Consider the following 21,461-nt stretch of genomic DNA (forward strand, 5'->3'; position numbering starts at 1 on the left):
ACTCACAGACAGTAGAAGAAGAAAAGACATCAGTCCTGAATGTTTCCCGAGTTGTAGCATCACAGAAAACAAGAAAGCTAGGAAATCAGTTCAGTTTCTGAGGAGCAGATATGAAACTGGTGCGTATATGAGCGTGTTATGTGTTTGCCATAAATACGATAAGCTTTGTTGTGAGTCAAATCAGCTGCAGTGACAGTAATATTGAGTCTCCTGCAGTAAATGATGGTGTGTGTGTATGTTTATGAGGACACAAATTTGTATAATGACATGGGTATGACAGAGGTATTACAATATGAAGGTGGTTTATGAGGACTCTGCCTATGTCCCCGTAATTCAAAAGGCTTAAAAAACATACTAAATGGTGTTTTTTTGAAAATCTAAAAATGCACAAAGTCTCCTGTGAGGGCTAAGTTTAGGTGTAGGGTTGGTGTAGGGCAATAGCACACACAGTTTGTTCAGTATAAAAACCATTACGCCTATGGAGAGTCCCCATAAACCACAAAAACCAACATGTGTGTGTTGTGTGTGTTCAGTACTGTCTGTCAGGTCATCCCACTCTGCCCTGTAATGTGCTCAAGTTTAAATCCACCACCATCATGCTGGACTGTGGGCTGGACACAACAGCAGCTCTGTATTTCCTGCCGCTGCCTCTGGTGCACAGGTCAGTCTCACATGAACACTGATCACACACATCAGTGCTTTTACCAGAACCCGGGTCCCTCTCGAAATACATACACACATAATGTGCTGATATGAAATGGCATTTTGATTCAAGCACATGTGTGTATCTCTTCGTATTTCCAATTGTCCTAAATATACACAGCATATCTATTGTTTTTTCTTATGCTCTGTAAGGTGTTGTAGTGTTTTCCTGTTATGCATTTTGTAGTGCGTTATTATTTGTATTCTGATACTACTTTACTGTATTGTATTTAGGTTTTATCGCCATTTATTACACATATGTTGTAATATTATGTTTATTGCTGCAACACCTCAGTTTGATTTTAAAGCATCAGTAAAGTTATTGTTTACTATTTTAAACTGTTATATTGGTGTATTTAAATAAAATGATTTAATTCAGTATATCATTATTTTGACTAGGTTTTACATGCATTGACATTTTTATTAATATGCTTGGGTATTAGGGCTAGATACACTAAATATTTTATTTCTATTCTGTTTTACTGAACAATTATTACAAGTGAAAATAACATAACCATCCTAATTTTCATATAATATGATATGATGACTTTGCATGTATTGGATATAATATTTATCTTATATTATATCTTATATGCCCCCCCCCCCCCCTTCTCTCTCTCTCTCTATATATATAAACATACATTATATCTTATATTATGTAAATATCTACTAGGGTTTAAGCGACACAGAATCCCATCCAGTGGACTAAAATAATTTAGATATCTTATGAACATGTGATTTAAAGCTAAGGTGATACAATTTTTCTGTTAAATTGTAATAAAATAACTTTGTTCTGCTGATTTACAGTCCAAGATTATCCAAACTCCCAGGATGGGTTTCCAAAGATGGAGCCATAAACCTGGAAAAAGTGAGTACTTGTTTGCCACTGAAATAATCGCAGAGCTCATTTTAAAATATGAATGAATTCAAATATATTTCCATAATGATTTATGTTGTGTGTGTGTTGTAGGAGTTGAAGGAATGCTCAGGACGTGTGTTTGTGGACTCACAGCCCGAATTTTGCCTCCCTGAAGTAAATATTAGCTCTTGACAGAAATAAAACTCTTCCTCCTCCTGTCCTGTCTGTGCATCAGGAAGTGTTTTATTAAAGAAATGATTTTACGTTTCCAGAAAGAGCTGTTGGACCTCTCCACCATAGACGTGATCCTGATATCAAACTATCACTGCATGATGGCTCTGCCGTATATCACCGAACACACGGGCTTCACCGGGACCGTATACGCCACCGAACCCACCCTACAGATCGGCAGGTGCGCCTCTCCAACTGATCATGTGACACTGAAGACAGGAGTAATGATGCTGAAAATTCAGCTTTGATCACAGGAAAAAAAATTTTTTTTAAATATATTTGAAGCGGCAGTCCGTAATGTTTTTTGGTTAAAAATGATCCGAAATCAATATTTGAGAAAATACATAACCAGCCAGTGTTCAAAACTATCACCTTACTGTAGCCCGATTCACAACGGTTAGCTTATAATAATATTTTCTCATTTTAATGGTACGGGTAGGTTTTCACGGGAGATTCAAGCATGGCAGTGCGTCATTACGTCACGTCTGTAAACATAAATTTACCGTTTTCCCGGCTAGTAGGCTATCGCATGTGAGGATCCAGCAGGTGGCGGATAGTTTATAGCCTTTTCTCACAGCAGCTGGAATAATTAAAGTGATCATTTTGATGGCGGATTGTGATCCAGAAAGGATTGTGTGTTTATGAAACACATGTGAATGAAATGAAATTATATTCCAGTTTTAAATGTGCTTCTGATTACAGATGTAATCTTTGTATTTTAAATAGAACCAGTTTGAAGGAAGATTAATTTGCTTCTTGGATTAAATTAATTTCTTAATATGAAATGTGAAGGGTGTGACTATTAGATTGTACAAAAATTGAAATCTACACGCTAATACTATACTCATAGTCATCTAATGCTGATGTTGTTAACATTAATAATTTGAGAACAAAGTATAACAATAATAATTTGCACAGTTTGATGTGATGTGAGCTAAACGTAAACCCTAAACGTTTGAATGGTAGTGAATGTAACTTGAATGATCTCACATTAGCTGACATTTGATTCCTCACTTGATATAATATTCAGTTCAGTTTTAAAGGCCCTCACAGGTTGGTGTGATGTTGTGTGTTCAGGCTGCTGATGGAGGAGCTGGTGACGTTCATGGAGAGAGTACCAAAGGCTCATGCTGCTACCTGCTGGAAGAACAAAGAAATACAGCGGTACTAAACTCACACTGCAGCTCATTCGGGCCAAAAGCCACCACCTCTGACAACTGATTTTTTTGTGCATGAATGAGAAATCCCATAAAGGTGTCTGTGTGCATTTCAGGTTGCTAATTAATTTTTTGTAGTTCATTAGCTATATATTGAGGGGTTTGTCTTATTAAAGATATCTTTTAATATTATAATATACTTAAATCATTTTTTTTGTAGTTAATCTGCTAGATATTGTGGATTTTGTCTTATTAAAGACACCTGTAATATAATATGCAGTAATATGTGACCCTGGACCACAAAACCAGTCATAAGGGTCAATTTTTCGAAATTGAGATTTATACATCAGCTGAAAGCTGAATAAATAAGCTTTCCATTGATGTATGGTTTGTTAGGACAATATTTGGCTGAGATACAACTATTTGAAAACCTGGAATCTGAGGGGGCAAAAAAAAAATCAAAATACTGAGAAAATCACCTTTAAAGTTGTCCAAATGAAGTGCATATTAATAATAAAAAATTTACAGTAGGAAATTTACTAAATATCTTCATGGAACATGATCTTTACTTAATATCCTAATGATTTTTGGCATAAAAGAAAAATGTATAATTTTGACCCATACAGTGTATTTTTGGCTATTGCTGCAAATATACCCCAGCGACTTAAGACTGGTTTTGTGGTCCAGAGTCACATATAATAATTAATACTTCAATGTTAAATAAAAATAAAACTATTTTTTTGTAGTTAATCTGCTATATTGTGGGTTTTGTCTTAAAAGAAATGTGTAATATACTGTAATATAATAGTGTATTTAATAATTCAATGTCAAATTAAAATAAAATTGATAATTATATTTAATTTTTCCTGTTTATCAGATGGATATTGTGAATTTTGTGTTAAGGACATCAGTAATATTATATAAAATAATATTCAGAATTTTCATTTTTTTGAATATCAAAATAAAGTTATTAAATTATATGTAATTGTATTTTTTTCTAGTTCATTGGCTAAATGTTGTAGGTTTGCATTATTAAAGACATCTGTAATATAATAATGTAGACATAATACATTTAATAATATATAATGTAATTAATAATTGAATATTAAATAATAATACAAATAAATTCTTCATAATAGTCGCTGGAAATGTCATTGATAATCACTGGTTTGAAATCTCATAAAGGTGTTTGTATTTCAGGTTGCTCCCTGGGCCTCTGAAGGACGTGGTGGACGTCTGGAGCTGGAGGAAGTGTTACAGCATGCAGGAAGTCAATTCTGCCCTCAGTAAAGTCCAACTGGTGGGATACTCTCAGAAAGTGGTGAGGTCCTCATTTCGACACTCCAGGCTAAATTGAAAGACATAAATCTGTGTAAACTCCTCAGTTTACTCTGCCTCTCTGTCTGTCAGGAGCTGTTTGGAGCGGTGCAGGTCACACCGTTGAGTTCGGGATATTCTCTGGGCAGCTCAAACTGGATCATTCAGTCGCATTATGAGAAAGTGTCTTATGTGTCTGGCTCGTCTCTGCTCACCACACACCCTCAGGTGACGCCACACGCACACAAATCACAGCAGAAACATGCCACGCCAGCCAACACAGCATTTCAGTGCCGTCTGAGTATCCTTGAGAGAGAACACAATCCCTGAAATCATGAAAAAATCCTCCAAGTCGAGAGAAATGCTGATTATTCATTTGTTCAGTATCATAAAATCTATTAAATAATCAAATAAAATGAATAAAATTCATTTATTTCACAGCAGAATGTATTAATAAAAAAGTTAAATTTAAAAAGGACTGTTTTACCCAGTGTTTATTTTATATATATATATATATATATGCACACATGGTGTAGCAACATTGAAATCAATCGTAAATTGAGTCCAGTGTTGAAATTGCTAACTAAAAAATAAAAATAAAATTTTGTGTAGGGGAATAAAGCTAAAAAACAAATCTAAATATTATATAACAAAAGTAAGCAAAATGAGAAATGCCTTGGAAACTAATTAAAATGAAAGGACTGGAGTTTAAATTAAAAAATTATAAAAATCAATTAAAGCTATAAAACAATACATAAAAAAAAGATTAAAAATGAATAAAAATGACATAAGCACATTACAAAAATACTAAAACTTAAAAAATAAAATGAAAACTTAAAATAAAAAAATAAACGCTAATCAAAATATTAATAACATATAAATAATAAATTATATAAATAACTCAAGTGCTTTTTAGAAATGTTGAAATGAGGAAAAATTACAAATGTTGCCTTGGCAACTAACTGAAATGAAGTAAGCTAAAATTACTATTAAAATAAATTAAAGCTAAATAAAAAGAAAACAAATTAAAATTGCAAAAGCACAACGAAATTACTTAAACTGAAAATATAAAAATGAAAAGTATATATATATATCATATATTTCATCTAGTTAAAATACAAATTACCAAATCACATAACAAAAAAGGCTAATTCAAAATATGAATTAATACCATAATAGTATCTAAATAATACAAAAGAAATAACACTGGTTGAGTAATATGTGTTTTCTAACATAACATCACAGTTCATTAATATCAGTTGTGAGTTTAGTCTCTTAATAGTAATGAATAAAAAATATAATCTTATTTGTTAACTGAAATAAAGCTGAAAAATATATAAATATTAGATGAAGTGCACTTTGTTGACATCTACTGTGAGCTGTGTGAATGTTCTCTGAGGATGCTGCCCATGTAGACAGTGTGCTGGACAGTAAGACAGCTCATTAGCGTTTTCACCTCTGGCATAAAACATCAGTTTTTCATGGGTTTCTATTTCTTCTGTTGTGTGCTGCAGCCCATGGAGCAGAGCTCTCTGAAGAACAGCGATGTGCTCATCCTGACAGGCCTGACCCAGATCCCCACCGCCAACCCAGACGGCATGCTGGGAGAATTCTGCAGCAACCTGTGTGAGTTTGACGCTGCAGCCTGACCCGCTGTGTTACATAAGAGCGTGTCTGACTCAGAGTGTTTTGTCTCTCCTCAGCCATGACGATCCGTGCCGGTGGGAACGTGCTGGTCCCGTGTTACTCGTCCGGGGTCATCTACGACCTGCTGGAGTGTCTGTATCAGTTCATGGACTCGGCTAACCTGGGCAGCACCCCGTTCTACTTCATCTCCCCCGTGGCCAACAGCTCGCTCGAGTTCTCACAGATCTTCGCAGAATGGTACGATTGCAAACCGCTTCCAGTAATGTGCTCGATTTAAAAATAGAATGGCTTTCCCATTACTAAAAAGTACAGTGGTAATCATAGTTCCTGCCAAAATACTATAGTTATTTTAGTAAAACTGTTTTGGTCACAGGTCTTTGCAATTAATGAAATTTAGTCCATCAAAATGACTTCATCAATCATGATAAATGTTCAAACTGTTTGTTGGTACACCATGGTCATGGAAAACCATCAACAAGTCATGGAAAAATTAATTAATTTTTTTTCTTGATCATCTTCTAGATATTGTGGGTTTTTCTTATTAAAGACATCTGTAATTTAATTTTATGTAATGTAATAAAATGTAATAATACATTAAAAAATATATGATTTTTAATATTATATTTTTCTTGTTCATCAGCTAGATATTGTGGGTTTTATTTGAGATTTTAATAAAATTTAAATATATAGTTATTCATTGAATAAAAAAAAAATCAAAAGTATATTTTGTATTTTGTTCATCAGCTAGATATTGTAGGGATTTTTATTAAAGACATTTTAAATATATAAAATTAAAATCTAATATAATATTTGAATATTAATTAATAAAATAAAATTATATTTGTTTTTTTCTAGTTTTGTCAACTATGTATTTTGAATTTAGTTTTATAGAAAACATCTGTAATATGTAAAATATAATTTTAAAATGAATAAAATAAAAATATTTACGTACAATTTATTTATAGTATTTTTTTTCTAGTTCATCAGCTTTATATTGTGGGCTTTGTCGTATTAAAGACATCTGTAATGTAGTATAATATAATATAATTAAATATGAAATTATTATTAAATATTAAAATTAATAAATTCATATGTATTTGTTTGCATTTCATTGTGGGATTTGTCGTACAAATGACATCTGTAACATTTAATATTAATCAATTATGAATAATTTCTTTAAAAGGTTTTTTTTTCATCATAGTCACTGGAAGCATCACTGAAGTTCACTGGTTTGATAGTATGCTGGCAGATACTATGGTTACCATGGTGATTGTTCATTATTGCTGTGATATTCCCATAGATGTGCTCAATAATAGCTCATTCTCTGGCTGTTTTGTGTGTTTGTGCTGAAGGTTGTGTCAGAACAAGCAGTCTAAGGTCTATCTGCCCGAGCCGCCTTTTCCTCACGCAGAGGTACGAACCAAACTCTGCTAAATCATCAGAACGCAGACCTGTACTGACACACAGCTGTTTGTCGTTCCCTGACTGTCATGTGTTTGCTTTCTGCAGCTGATTCAGACCAATAAACTGAAGCATTACCCCAGCATCCATGGAGATTTCAGCAGTGAGTTCCGGCAGCCGTGTGTGGTGTTCACCGGTCACCCGTCCCTGCGCTTCGGGGATGTGGTGCACTTCATGGAGCTGTGGGGCAAATCCAGCCTCAATACCATCATCTTCACCGGTGAGACACAGCATATCAGTAAACATGTCGCTCTTACTCAGCGAAGATGCATTCAATTGATCAAAACTGCCAGTAAAGACATTTATACTGTTTCAAATAAATGCTATTCTTTTGAACTTTCTGTTCATCAGAGAATCCTGAAAAATAAAATGCATCACTGTTTCAATAAAAATATGAAGCAGCACAACGGTTTTCATCATTGATAATAATCAGACATGTTTAATGAGCAGCAAGTCTGAGGGATCATGTGACACTGAAGACTGGAGTAATGATGCTGAAATTTCATCTTTGCATCACAGAAATAAACTACATGTTACAATATATTAAAATAGAAAACAGTTATTTTAAATTGTAATAATATTTCACAGTTTTTACTGTATTTTTAAACAAATAAATGGCGCCTTGGTGAGCAGAAGATTAATGAACACCATTTACCCAAAAAACAAGAAACAATAAAACCGTATATTTTGCATATGACTATTTTTAGGATCATTACGTTTTGCATCGATTGACACAGTATTTCTTCTCTTCTACAAACAAATATTTTTCATAATGATTTTATAATGATGCAAAGTCCTCAGTGGAAACCCATTAGAATGTCTACACTGGTTGCCATGGAAACTGGGATGGAAAAATGTGCTGGAAAATTGACTTGAAGGGTTTCCAGGTTTCCTTGAATGTGATGTAGTTCTGAAACGCTTTGACCTCTGACTCTCAGAGCCGGACTTCTCTTACCTGGACGCTCTGGCTCCGTACCAGCCGCTGGCCATGAAGTGCGTTTACTGTCCCATAGACACGCGGCTCAACTTCCACCAGGTGACCAAACTCCTGAAGGACATCCAGGTACAGTCGGAAGGTCAGATGTCCTCAGTGTGTCCATTAACACATGAAATGATTGAATTGGCCTCGATCGACTCTGTTGTCTCATCAGCCTCTTCATGTGGTGTGTCCGGAGCCGTACACGCAGCCTCCTCCGGCTCAGCCTCACCGCTCGGACCTGATGCTGGAGCTGCAGCCTCCGCCCATGGCCTACCGCCGCTGCTCCGTCCTGGGCCTTCCCTTCAGACGCCGCTACGAGCGCATCCACCTGCTGCCTGAGGTCCCAACACAACTCTCAACAGCTCTCTAAGATTCATTTTAATCACACACTGACAGATTAACTGCTTTTTACCATGCTTTAATATCTAATATTCATATATTGAATTAGATTTTAGTTTGAGATTTTCAGTTTAGTTTCAGTTCAATTTGTATAATTTTTTTATATTTATAAATAGTTTATTCATTTCTGTTTTAGTTTTATTTTAGTTAGTATTTTAACTATATATATATATATATATATATAAAAAACTGTGAATAGTTTACTTAATTTTAGTTTAATTGGCTTTTATTTTTGTATTTTCAGTTCATTTTAATTTTACTTTTTTAATTTTATTAGTTTTTTTTACACATTTCTAGATAAATTTATTTATATTTTAGTTTTATTTCTGTTCAGTAATTTTAGTATTTTAAATAACTTATTTCACTTTGATGCCAAAGCAAATTTCAAATTTTTGTATAGTTGTTGTTCATCTACTATATATATATATATATATATATATATATACTGTATATATATATATATATAGTATCTCAGTTTTGTTTTCTCCTGTTAACGTCCAGCTCGCCAGGTCTCTGGTGCCGTCAGAGATTAAAGCGGGCGTCTCTGTCGCTACAGTGTCTGCGGTTCTGCAGTCCAAGGACAACAAGCACGTTCTGCAGGTCAGTGAGTGTGTGAACACAGCATGTTCAGTGCTTTAGCCTGATAAACCGTGACCCGGCCTCAAGCCGTGATGAAGTTTGCCTTCATGCCTACATCGTCTGAAGCTTTTTATAACGCATTAGAACCAACAGCATGGTTTGTAAACTACAGTTTATTCATCCAGCGTGAACACACAGCTCATTCTGATATTAAAAATGCAAAACGCTGAGTTTACTCAGGTTTTTTTTTTGGAAACTAAAACACAAAAACATCTCGTAATGTGTTACAATATGCACACTTCTATGAAGAAAATATGCAAAAACCACACAAAAATTAAATAAATAAAGATACTACTACTGCTATATATATTAATTTCATATTACTTGAAAATGGAAATTTTAACAAAGTAAAATTATTATTAGTCAGTTGAATTGATTTTAATCACTGGTTCATATATATATACATACATACATACATACATACATACACACACACACACACACACACACACACACACACACATTTACATTTTACGTTTACATTTACATTGTCATTTGGCAGACGCTTTTATCCAAAGCGACTTACAATTGGGGAATACAAAAAGAGATTAATCTTGAAGAGGCAATCAGACAGAGGAAGTGCTCGTAACACCAAGTCTCAGTCATTGTTAAAATAAGTACAAGCTAGTAAGGGAGGGAGAGAAAGATAGAGGGAAAGAGTAAGTTTTTTTTTTTTTTTTTGAGTTTAGGATGAAGTCAAGTACTGCCGAAAGAGATGAGTTTTCAGTTGTTGCTTGAAGATTGACAGGGATCCAGCATTCCGGATAGGGGTGGGAAGATTATTCCACCAGCCAGGAATGGTGAACGAGAATGTTCTGGAGAGTGATTTTGAGCCTCTCTTTGATGGTACCACAAGGCGTCGCTCACTAGCAGATCTCAAACTTCTGGAGGGGATGCAGGTTCGTAATAGTGAGTGGAAGTAGGAGGGTGCTGAGCCTGTGGTAGTTTGTATGCGAGCATCAGTGTCTTGAACTTGATGCGAGCTGCCACCGGTAGCCAGTGCAAGGAGATGAAGAGAGGTGTAACATGGGCTCGTTGAAGACCTGTCGTGCCGCTGCATTCTGAATAATTTGTAGAGGTTTGATTGTGTTTGATGGCAGACCAGTCAGAAGAGCATTGCAGTAGTCCAGTCTAGAAACAACAAGGGCCTGGACAAGAAGTTGTGCAGCATGCTTTGTCAGAAAGGGCCTGATCTCTCTCATCTGCTGAGAGAGCTGCGTGTCATCAGCCTAGCAGTAATAGGAGAAGCCATGTGCATGAATGGTGGGACCCAGTGATGTAGTGTATGTGGAGAAGAGGAGGGGTCCAAGAACCGATCCCTGAGGAACTCCAGTGACCAGTTGATGTGGTTTGGATACCTCCCCTCCCCAGGCCACCCTGAAAGATCCACCGGTGAGATAGGATTCAAACCAGCGAAGGGGAATCCCAGTGATGCCCAGTGATGAGAGGGCAGACAGGAGAATCTGATGATTGACAGTGTCAAAAGCAGCAGAAAGATCCAGCAGAATGAGGACTGATGATAAAATAAGTCAAACAAATGAAAACAATTAATATAATTACAATACTATTTTATTGTAATAGTTTTATATAGTTTTAGTTTAGATACAGTTTCATAAACAAAAAGCAAGGCTTTTTTCACAACCATGATAGAAATTTTAGAAAGTAATAGATATAAAGTAATGTAAATGAAAAATAACAAAATTATAAGATAATAATTGATGATGATAATAATATATAAAAAAATAATGTTAACAAAATAATTAAATACTATTTTATTAACATACTTTTTGTTTAGAATATAAAACAATTTTTCTATAAAAGCAATGCTTTTTTCAAAACCATGATGAAAAAATAAAGAAAGATTCATGTGAGTATTGTAAATAACAAACAAAAATATAAAATAATAATAATATAATAAATTAAAAAATATATAATTTTTCATAGTAATTAAAATAACTAACAAAAATAATTAAAATACAAATTTATCGACATAGTTTTTAATCCAAACAAAAAGTAAGTCTTTTCACTTTATTTTCACTCCCTGGTCTCAAAGCTGATTGAGCAGCTTCATCACTTAACATAAGAAGAAAATAAATGTGTGGAATATGGCCCTTTAAGGTGAAAAACATACTTTACAGTGTTTTCATACATCTGTGTAACTAGAAGCATTTGCATTTACATATTTGTGTGTCTCAGGCCTAAGAATTAATATTCTTTTAAGCTCTTATTTATTTGTGTGTGTGTGTTGTAGCCGGTACCCAAACCCGCTCCGGTGCCGCCCAGTAAGAAGAGGAAGAGGGTGATGGAGGAGGCACCAGAGGTCCTGACTCCCAAACCTCTGCTGAGCGGTGCAGTTCCTCTGGAGCCTTTTCTGGCCATGCTACACAAGGTACAACACACACTCCATCTGCACTCTAACAGTCATCTCGCTCTGTTAAACAGGGCTCAGAGCGCCTGTAGGTTCAAGTCAAGCCGGGACAGGAGTTTGACGAATGACTCGCAGTGTCTGTAGTGAAATGTGGTCTGTGTGGCACCCCGGGGCGCTAGAAAGAGAAGCGCACACCTGACGGAGGTAACTCGACCCACATGACCCACTGGCACACAGATCTGCAGCTAGAATGTCCCGCCGGTGGCAGAAAACACAGAAGAAAGAGAAATCCAGCGAGTGCCATTAACATGCAGGGAAACAGCAAACTCCTCATCTGCTTCGGATCCCAAACGGCAGATTCTGGCAGCACTTCTGCAGGTGTCCGGAACATCGATTAGATGCTAATTAATCTGGAAGCCAAATGAATTTCTCTAATGATTGTAAAGGAAGGTGATCCTGCTCAAGGTGACTTTGTGAGCTGCTAATGAAGTCGCTGGGTTTCTCAGAGAAGTGCTAGTTTAGTGCTGATGATGCAGGTGTGCTGCAGATACTGCTGCATTATTAGCAGGAAAGCTGATGCATTTGATCAAGTATCATCTACAGAACTATTTTCTGAGATTGAACTTCATTTATGTGACAGTTCTGCAACAATCAAGGTGACTTGTAGTGCATTTATGAAGTTAGTTCCCAATCTTTTGTCTTACTATAGTTTAATAAATCAAAATTCATAGCAGTTTTATTATGTGAGCTTGTTTCAAAATTTTAAAGGGCTGGTTGATTGTGATTTCACTTTTACAATAGTTAGTGTGTAATGTTGCTGTTTGAGCATAAACAATATCTGCAAAGCGGCTCATAGGGACTACAATGAGCTACTCCCGGGTTCGTTACAGGGACAGAGCGGTGTAGAATAACGTTAAATTATGTGAAATATTATGCTTTTTTTTTTTTTTTTTAAACCAAGCATTAAAACATGTTAGACTGCACCCCATAAACACAATCAGTCAACCACCCATTTAAAAAAAAAAAAAAAATGTAACGAGTGAATAATATAATTTTTTATTTTAGTATTGCTTGTATACAACTATATAATTTATGCATATTTTGAATGAAATGTTTTTATATTTTTAGTTTAGGATTTAGTCATTTTATTTGGTAATTAGCTTTTGTCAATGTAATTTTTTTTATATTTCACTTTTATTTTATTTCAGTTTTAGGACTAATATTTCTTAGTACTATTTTATCATTATATATATTTATATATAAAAAAACAATTCAGCTTTAATGAAATGCATTTTTTAAAAGTTTTTGATTTAGTTAACATTGATCTACATTTGTTTTTTAATTATTTATTGTCCATTTTGATATGTTGATGCCTTGTAAAATACTAGATTGGTGCATAATATCAAATCTTTAATTGTATATACTTTTAAAAATTATTTTAGTATTACTTACATATTATTGTAATATTTCTTCATATTTTAAATTGGCTTTTATTTTTGTATTTTCTGTTGTCATTCATTTTAGTTTGGGTTTTAGTCATTTTATTTGCTTTTATCATTTTCATTTGTTTTTCTTTTTTAAATATTTAAATTTAGCTTTTTAACTTCAGTTTTAACAGTTTTAATAATTTTAGTGCTTCAACCTATTTTCAGTTTGTTGCCAAAACAACACAAAACAAAACACCCTAGCAACAGGCGTATAACAATGGCCTAGTGTTACGACCCTTCTTTGATTAAGCGTCTAGGGACTAAGAAGGGGAACATTAGACCAGTTCGGAGCAATGTCAGAATTCAGTCTGTGTGTGTGAGTGATAGTAACCAACACTAGAGAGAATAAATACAGTAAACTTGTTTTATTATTAAAGACTGGAACAAATAATTTAAATATAAAATAAAAGAAAAACTAGACACACCGGCAACCTCAGCCTGTTGGAGAATGAAGGGAGCCTGGACCGTGCCAAAAGAAAGAAAACAACAAAACCAAAAGAAATCTTACTAACCCATTTTAATCTAATTCTAAACTAAGAAAAGAAAAATGTGAAAAGAAAACAATCTTCAACGTCCAAGACGTCGTCATACCTCGAGTACACTACCTAACCAAACAAAAACATACAGAAAATGGCACAAGTCCCTAACCTAGGGTGTCTAGACAACGAAATAAACCTAAATGTGCATCATGTAAGTCACATGACATAACTTACCTACCCCCTTCACCTTCAGTCCAGTTGTAACAAAACTTTGAAAAGCTTTCTAAGGCTTTCAAGTACCAAAGGACAAAGGCTTCAGGACAGTAATTAGATAAGATGTCTTACATGGCCGTCAAAGCACATTATGAACTAAACCATACAAACGAAGACAAAACAAATTAACCAAGAAAAACCACAACACAAGTTCACAAAGACTGGCGTTTCCCTTTTATAGCACTGCTGGACGTCAATCAGCGAGTGCGATTGAAGAACACCCCCCCCCCCCCCCTCACGTCATCACACCCAATCAACTCGTCCCGAATGATTGACAAGCGAAGCAACCAATCTGTGCGCCACCTGCGGAAGTGAAAGTAGAAGAAAGAGAAAAAAAACAAGAGGGTGGCAAAAAAGGAAAACCCAGAAAAACAAAGAATACAAAAACAGAAAAATACTCAACAACAACTCAACGTCACTTATAGGGACGTAACACCTAGCAACTGCATAGCAACGTAACAAAAACTCAAAACACCTAAGCAATGTCCTGGCAACCAGTCAGAACACCTTAGCAATCACATTTCAACAAAAGCAAACCGAATTCTGATTTTACAGTAATAATATCGTGCTGTACATCTGAGCGTTCTGAGGCTCTCTGATGAACGTCCCGCTGAGAGGCTGTCGGTTCGACCGCAGTAACTCCAGCATTAACCGTGATCTTCAACATATAAACACGACTGAGCCAGTTAACACTAATCAATCCCCAGATGAACTTGGAGATGCATATTGAGTGTTGTGCTGGAGGAATTAACATCGCTTACAGCTCTCTGTACAAATCACACAGGCCAAGACCAAATAAAGAGAGATGGCAAGTTCAAAGCAGTGTTACTTGAAGTAAACTTTTAACTGAAATAAAATAAAACATTTCTCATTTTCATTTAGTTTTACTAAAATAACTAAAACTTAAATAAAAATGAATGAACTATATAGACATGTAAATAAAACTTTAAAAATTAAGTATAAAATTAATTCAAAATATTAGTATTGTTTAAAAACATTATACAAATGATAAACAAAAATTTTAGTTAGTAATATTAATAAAAAGTGAAATTAGTCAAACTAATTGTATCCCTATTATATTGTATTGTGTGTGTGTGTACAGTTGTGTTCAAAATAATAGCAGTCCAACATGACTAACCAGATCAATCACTGTTTTTGGTATAAATCATATTATTACATGGCAAATAATTTACTAGTAGGTGTAGTAGACTCAGAGAAACCAACAGACCCAACATTCATGATATGAATGCTCCTGAGTCTGTGTAATTGAATAATTAAGTGAAAGGGGCATGTTCAAAATTATAGCAGTGTGGAGTTCAATCAGTGAGGTCATTCATTATGTGAAGAAACAGGTGTCATTCAGGTGGCCCTTATTTAAGGATGAAGCCAGCACATGTTGTACATCCAATTCTCTCTGAAAACCTGAGAACGATGGGTCGTGCCAGACATTGTTCAGAAGAACAGCGTGCTTTAATTAAAACGTTGATTAGAGAGGGGAAAACATATAAAGAAGTGCAGAAAATGATAGGCTGCTCAGCTAAAATGATCTCCAATGCTTTAAAATGAAAGCCAAACAAGAGAAACGTGGAAGAAAACGGAAGACTACCATTCGAATGGATCGAACAATAGCCAGAATGGCAAAGACTCAGCCAATGATCAGCTCCAGGGAGATCAGAGATGGTCTGAAGTTACCTGTGAGTACTGTGACAATTAGAAGACGCTTGTGTGAGGCTAATCTATCGGCAAGAAGCCCCCGCAAAGTCCCACTGTTAAAAAAAAAGACATGTGCTGAAGAGGATACAATTTGCCAAAGAACATATCGACTGGCCTAAAGAGAAATGGAGAAACATTTTGTGGACTGATGAGAGTAAAATTTTTCTTTTTGGGTCCAAGGGCCGCAGACAGTTTGTCAGACGACCCCCAAACACTGAATTCAAGCCACAGTACACTCTGAAGACCGTGAAGCATGGTGGTGCAAGCATCATGATATGGGGCTGTTTCTCTTACTTTGGTGTCGGGCCTATTTATCGCATACCAGGGATCATGGATCAATTTGCTTATATCAGAATACTTGAAGAGGTCATGCTGCCTTATGCTGAAGAGGAAATGCCCTTGAAATGGGTGTTTCAACAAGACAACGACCCCAAACACACCAGTAAGCGAGCAGCATCTTGGTTCCAGACCAACAAAATTAAGGTTATGGAGTGGCCAGCCCAATCCCCGGACCTTAATCCAATAGAAAATTTGTGGGGTGACATCAAAAATGCTGTTTCTGAGGCAAAACCAAGAAATGCAGAGGAATTGTGGAAGGTTGTCAAATCATCCTGGGCTGGAATACCTGTTTACAGGTGCCAGAAGTTGGTTGACTCCATGCAGCACAGATGTGAAGCAGTTCTCAAAAACAGTGGTTATACAACTAAATATTAGTTTAGTGATTCACAGGAATGCTAAATCTTAACGTTTTTTCAGTTTATTGAGTAAATATTTGAGTTTGTAATGAAAAATGCAGACACTGCTATTTTTTTGAACAGCCCAATACCATTTTTCTTCTTCATTTTCTGTAAAGTAATTAAAATATTGATAGTTTTTCTTCATGTTTTGATGTAAAATATAATGTGCAGTGTTCCTAATGAATGGAAATAAAAAATATTATAAGGATTTTGAGCTTTACTCACGTTTTTAAAAACACTGCTATTATTTTGAACACAACTGTATATACACACATCTACATTCTAATTTATATATTTTAACATTCTATTTCTAACAAGTTTTTCGTTGAATATTTAATTTCAGCTTTATTCTAATTACCAAAAATGTTTAGTAGTTATTTTTAGTTAACGATAACAATCAAGGTTGTATTGCCTTATATTAAAACAAAAATATGTGAAAACTGATCACGCAACACTAAATGTTTCGAATGCATGCTATTTACAGCATAGCTGTTGAATCTCTGCTCGCAGAACGGCATCACGGAGGTGAAGGTGGAGGAGACGGCAGACGGGCACATTCTTCACCTGCAGACGGAGGACGTGCTCATCCAGCTGGAGGAAGACGCCACACACATCATCTGTGACAACAACGAGCCGCTGCGGACGGCGCTCAGAGACCTGGTGCTGCGCTTCCTGCAGAAACTGTGACCTCTGACCCCAGCGCTAATCAAATGTGACTGGAATAAAACTGCATCTGTGTATCCCGAGCTGGAAACCAGGATCCAGAACTACTGTGTGAGGCTGATGAACTGGTTTCGAGTCGCTCTAGACACATTTTCAGAAGGTGTTACTGTTTAACGGACATTTGGATGGAGACTTTTATTTGTGTTTTATATCATTGTAAAAGAACTTTTGGAATAAAACTTGTTTTCTGTATTTGCTCAAGCCTGTTTTTCTCTCTACTCTACTCGCATTTCTTACGAACACTGAAAGCTTGTTTTAAATCATGTAATGATAAATGAGGATCTAATACATCTACAGCTGTTTGAGAAAGTGTTCAAGTCACCTTTAAATCTGTCTGAATGTCACTGCATTAGATAACAAACCTAAAGAAGTTCCTGATAGTGAAGAGCAAAGCCCAACAAATCTTTAAATTAGCAGCTCACTGTGTCAGCGGCCTCCACCTTCACTCTTACTCCATATCATCACTTATGCAACAGATTATATGGCTTAAACCGCATTTATTATAAAGAATACCTCAAGCAAACCGCTGCAGTTGAAAGTGAAGACGGTCAGTGGCTCACGCTGACAGTTAATGTGATGAGCGACACCTGTGCTTCCTCTGCTAATTGAAATAAAGCAGATATAATAAAATAAACAAATTTCAAAATTAGAAATGTTGCCCTGGCAACTGAAATAAGGTGAAGTAGTAAGATTATTAATACTGAAACAAAAGTCAAATTAATTACCGCTAAACATAACTCATGCATACATTTCTAAATACATAAACCAAAAAATTTAGATCAGTGATGTTATTGATAAAATAAAATTAGTACAAATCATTTTCATTAATAGAAATAAAGCTGAATTAAAATAAAATAGCCTAATCATTAAATGAAACAAATTTAATTTGAAATACTAAAATGACTAAAACATTTAATTTTCTTTCAAACAAATGAAAAAAAATAATAGAAATATATGAAAAAAATAATAAAAATGACAAAAGCATGTAAAATATAAATGTAAACAAAAGCTAATTCATAATATTAATAAATACTATAATAGTATAAAATATCACTGCTGAGTGAATTTGAGAAGCGACTTCATAAATTCAATAAAAATCAACGAAACATCAGATGATTTAAAGACATGATGAAGGAAAGTGAGCACTCAGTTTGAGAGGAGTTTGGCCTGAAACACTGCTGTAACACAATCTCTCTCTCTCTCTCTCTGCACTGGTATCATGTGTGTCTCTCATGGGTGCTGTAAACACACACCTAACACTATTAGGAGTGCCCACGTCTGGACACAAATCCTGTAGTTATTCCGGTTACAGTCATTAGTAGAAGTATTCTCCAGTCAGTGCTTGTGTGGGATGAATTATTACTGATTTTATGGTAAGAAATAGGCCTACTACAGAAGTTTATATACTGCATAGTCTTCACTGTATGAATCCAATATGAACTGATTCTTATTAAAGATCCAAAAGTGATTCAGTCAAGAGCAGTGAGTGATTTTCTCTCATCTTATGTTGTCTAACATTAACATTACTGTCTCAGGAGGCAGCAGGTCCCTTTAAGAACGTCTGCACGGATCCAATATAATGAAATACATCCAGTTTTCACCCAAACTGTTTATTTAACACATAACGACTGTTTATGAGAATACTCCACATGATGAGCATTTTGACATAATTGTGTGTATTTGACCATTCAAGCGCAATAAGACGCCAAAGAGATGGGAATTTGAGAGAAGCTGTCTGTGCGTGTGCCACATTTAATTCTTTTTCACTGCTTATTGTGCTTAAGAACTCTATTTAACATCAGCATGCCCCACTGTTTACTGTTATTCGTGCATGTTTCTTTATCACCCTTAGGTCAGGTGTATAGAAAACCACATAGAATGAACAAGGGAAAGAACGACAGACAGAACAAAAGACGCTATATAGAACAATAGATATAGAGAATAATGGAATGCTATAAAGAATGATAAATATTACAGATGCATCGATCCGATATTCAGTATCGGTCTCGGCTCCGATATTGGCATTTTCTGTTCGATCGAGTATCGGTAAGTCTAGACCGATCCACATACGATATTGTGCATATACTATTCTGTGTTATTGTTAAGCCCCATGAAATGCATAATAAAGCACCATAAAGTGCTTGTGCACTATATTTCAAGAGCGCACAGTAACAGATTTAAAACTGTTAAAAGGCTCAATTAACTATTGCAGAGATGTAATGCACTACACATCAATATCTCTTTCTTTTGTGCGCATAAGCGTTTTCTGATGCTCTATATTGGAGCATTTCGTACTTTTGCGCAATGAAAGATTATAAATAGCCTTTCTTGTTCTGTCCTATCTATCATATGTTGCTGCCTTCCTTACTGTGCTATACATTTACAAGAAATGTCTTAGATTTTATAGTATATATTTCTATATAAATATATTTACTTGTTTTTCATGAATGTATTTTACCATAATAAAAAACCAGTAACATTTTACCAGATTTAGTCCTACACTTTTATTTGTTCCCCACTAAATAATGTTGTTTCACTAAATGTGTGCACCTGTGATTTTTCAAGAGTATCTTTTGCTGCTGAATTATCCACTAACCTAGTTTATAATAGTATTTTTGTCATAGATTACGATTAGATATTTTTTTCATTTGTTATTTTTTGCTAAAATGAAGTTGTCTACATTTCTCAGAGTGATGATCAGGTCAACACAGAAGTATAGAAATTCTACAATGATAAAAAAAGAAAACCTGCACTGGTATCGGATCGGTATCGGCAGATACTCAGAATTTTCGGTATCGCTGCATCCCTAATAAATATAATGAACGATAGACAGAACGAGTTATAGAAAGAATGATATACAAAATAGAACAAAAGAATGATATAAAGGCGGCTTGACAGAGTAGAATATAAACAGAAACGTGTCTTCCAGGATTCATCTTTAATAGCGAGGCGTTTCTATTGGCTGCTGGGAAGGTTTCTGAGGTTCGTCTCGAGAGGTTTCCTCACAGGGAGGGTCTAATTTCATGTTGCTTTACAGCTGCTTCTCGGCCTCTCATCATGTGTGTGAGAGAGAGAGCCGCTCAGCTGATGTCAGACAGTGAGATACGTGTCTAGGCTTTGATTACAGCCTGCAGTGATTCCTGAACTGCAGACCCCGCCTGAGCCCGGGGCCCGTCGAAGCAGCTGCGCTATCGGCCCCTGAGACAGGAACAGTCAAAACAACAAGTGCTAATGGAGAATATTATAAAGGTACATCTGTGTGAATCAAGAACAAACCATTGCCGCGAACCGTTTATTTACGCAAATGAATCTCTTAAATGACTGTAATGTGTGATTACAGTGAAGAGGATTCATTTGACTTGTCCAAACGAATGATGAAATCTGCAGGAATTTGTTATTGGAGAGGGCAGGTAAATTAGAGCTGTGCAGATGTCATTTGTAATATCACATTTTTGAACACAGTGTTTTTCTCATGCAAGATTGCTTAAAAAGAAATGGCCTACTGTTTTAACTAAGGAATACTGTATTTTCACAACACCTCTAATTTATTTTGACTGTTGAGTACCATAACTCAAGATGGATTTAGACCCTCTTGACAACTTTCTGGGTGAAACGTAGTACTGTCCAACATCACATCTGATCTGAAATATTACATTTAAATACAAATTTAAATAAAAAAACTAAATAATAACAATGATTACAAGTACTTACAAGATAATGTAACAATATTCAAAGGCAAATTAATACAAACCACAGATCCAGAGAACCGGTTTTATTTTAGTATAACAGAGACTGTTTTAGTTATTTTATTTGTTTAGTTAACAGGGACACTGATTCTACAAAACATTTCTGTAAATGTGCCAAAATTAGCCAAAGGCTATTTTTCATCCTTAGTCCCTTTATTGTTATATTTTGTTTTCATTGTAATTACAGTAATTTGGTTGTGTTTTTGTCATTTTTAGGTTTATACAGTGGGGCAAATAAGTATTTGATACACTGCCGATTTTTCAAGTTTTCCCACTTACATAGAATGGAGAGATCTGTAATTTTCATCGTAGGTACACCTCAACTGTGAGACAGAATATATATATAAAAAAATCCATAAAATCACATTTTTCAATAATTAGTTTCCATTTTATTGTATTTGATACAATAGAAAAATAGGACTTAATATTTGGTACAGAAACCTTTGTTTACAATTACAGAGGTCAGGCGTTTCCTGTAGTTCTTGAGCAGGTTTGTACACACTGCAGCAGGGATTTTGGCCCACTCCTCCATACAGGTCTTCTC

At 35.2% G+C, this 21,461-nt stretch overlaps 1 protein-coding gene across 2 annotated transcripts; it reads left to right on the plus strand.

The window, feature by feature from the left end:
• Window positions 1–17,363, plus strand: LOC306880508 (integrator complex subunit 9-like). Of its 2 annotated transcripts, none has more exons than XM_079434059.1 (17): window positions 1–119; window positions 534–661; window positions 1,510–1,570; window positions 1,673–1,735; window positions 1,834–1,973; window positions 2,870–2,956; window positions 4,150–4,270; window positions 4,360–4,494; window positions 5,781–5,892; window positions 5,970–6,150; window positions 7,266–7,326; window positions 7,423–7,594; window positions 8,313–8,437; window positions 8,526–8,693; window positions 9,254–9,352; window positions 11,643–11,780; window positions 16,933–17,363. In XM_079434059.1, exons 1-17 carry the CDS (start codon window positions 111–113, stop codon window positions 16,942–16,944), a joined length of 1,812 nt encoding a protein of 603 aa, XP_079290185.1. In that variant the 5' UTR covers window positions 1–110; the 3' UTR covers window positions 16,945–17,363. The 2 variants fall into 2 exon arrangements, with proteins under 2 accessions (XP_079290185.1, XP_079290184.1); XM_079434058.1 differs by having other exon boundaries at window positions 16,959–17,363.
• The last annotated feature ends 4,098 nt before the right edge of the window (window positions 17,364–21,461 follow it).

Source organism: Barbus barbus (genome assembly GCF_936440315.1).
Source record: "Barbus barbus genome assembly, chromosome: 14".
Classification (NCBI taxonomy): Eukaryota; Metazoa; Chordata; class Actinopteri; order Cypriniformes; family Cyprinidae; genus Barbus; species Barbus barbus.

What these genes read in the sequence shown, in the direction of transcription:
- LOC306880508 (XM_079434058.1), top strand. An exon ending in AAGAACAAAGAAATACAGCG is followed by an intron (nt 2,957 to 4,149) that starts GTACTAAACTCA and finishes TTTGTATTTCAG; the next exon opens with GTTGCTCCCTGGGCCTCTGA. An exon ending in TCACAGATCTTCGCAGAATG is followed by an intron (nt 6,151 to 7,265) that starts GTACGATTGCAA and finishes TTTGTGCTGAAG; the next exon opens with GTTGTGTCAGAACAAGCAGT.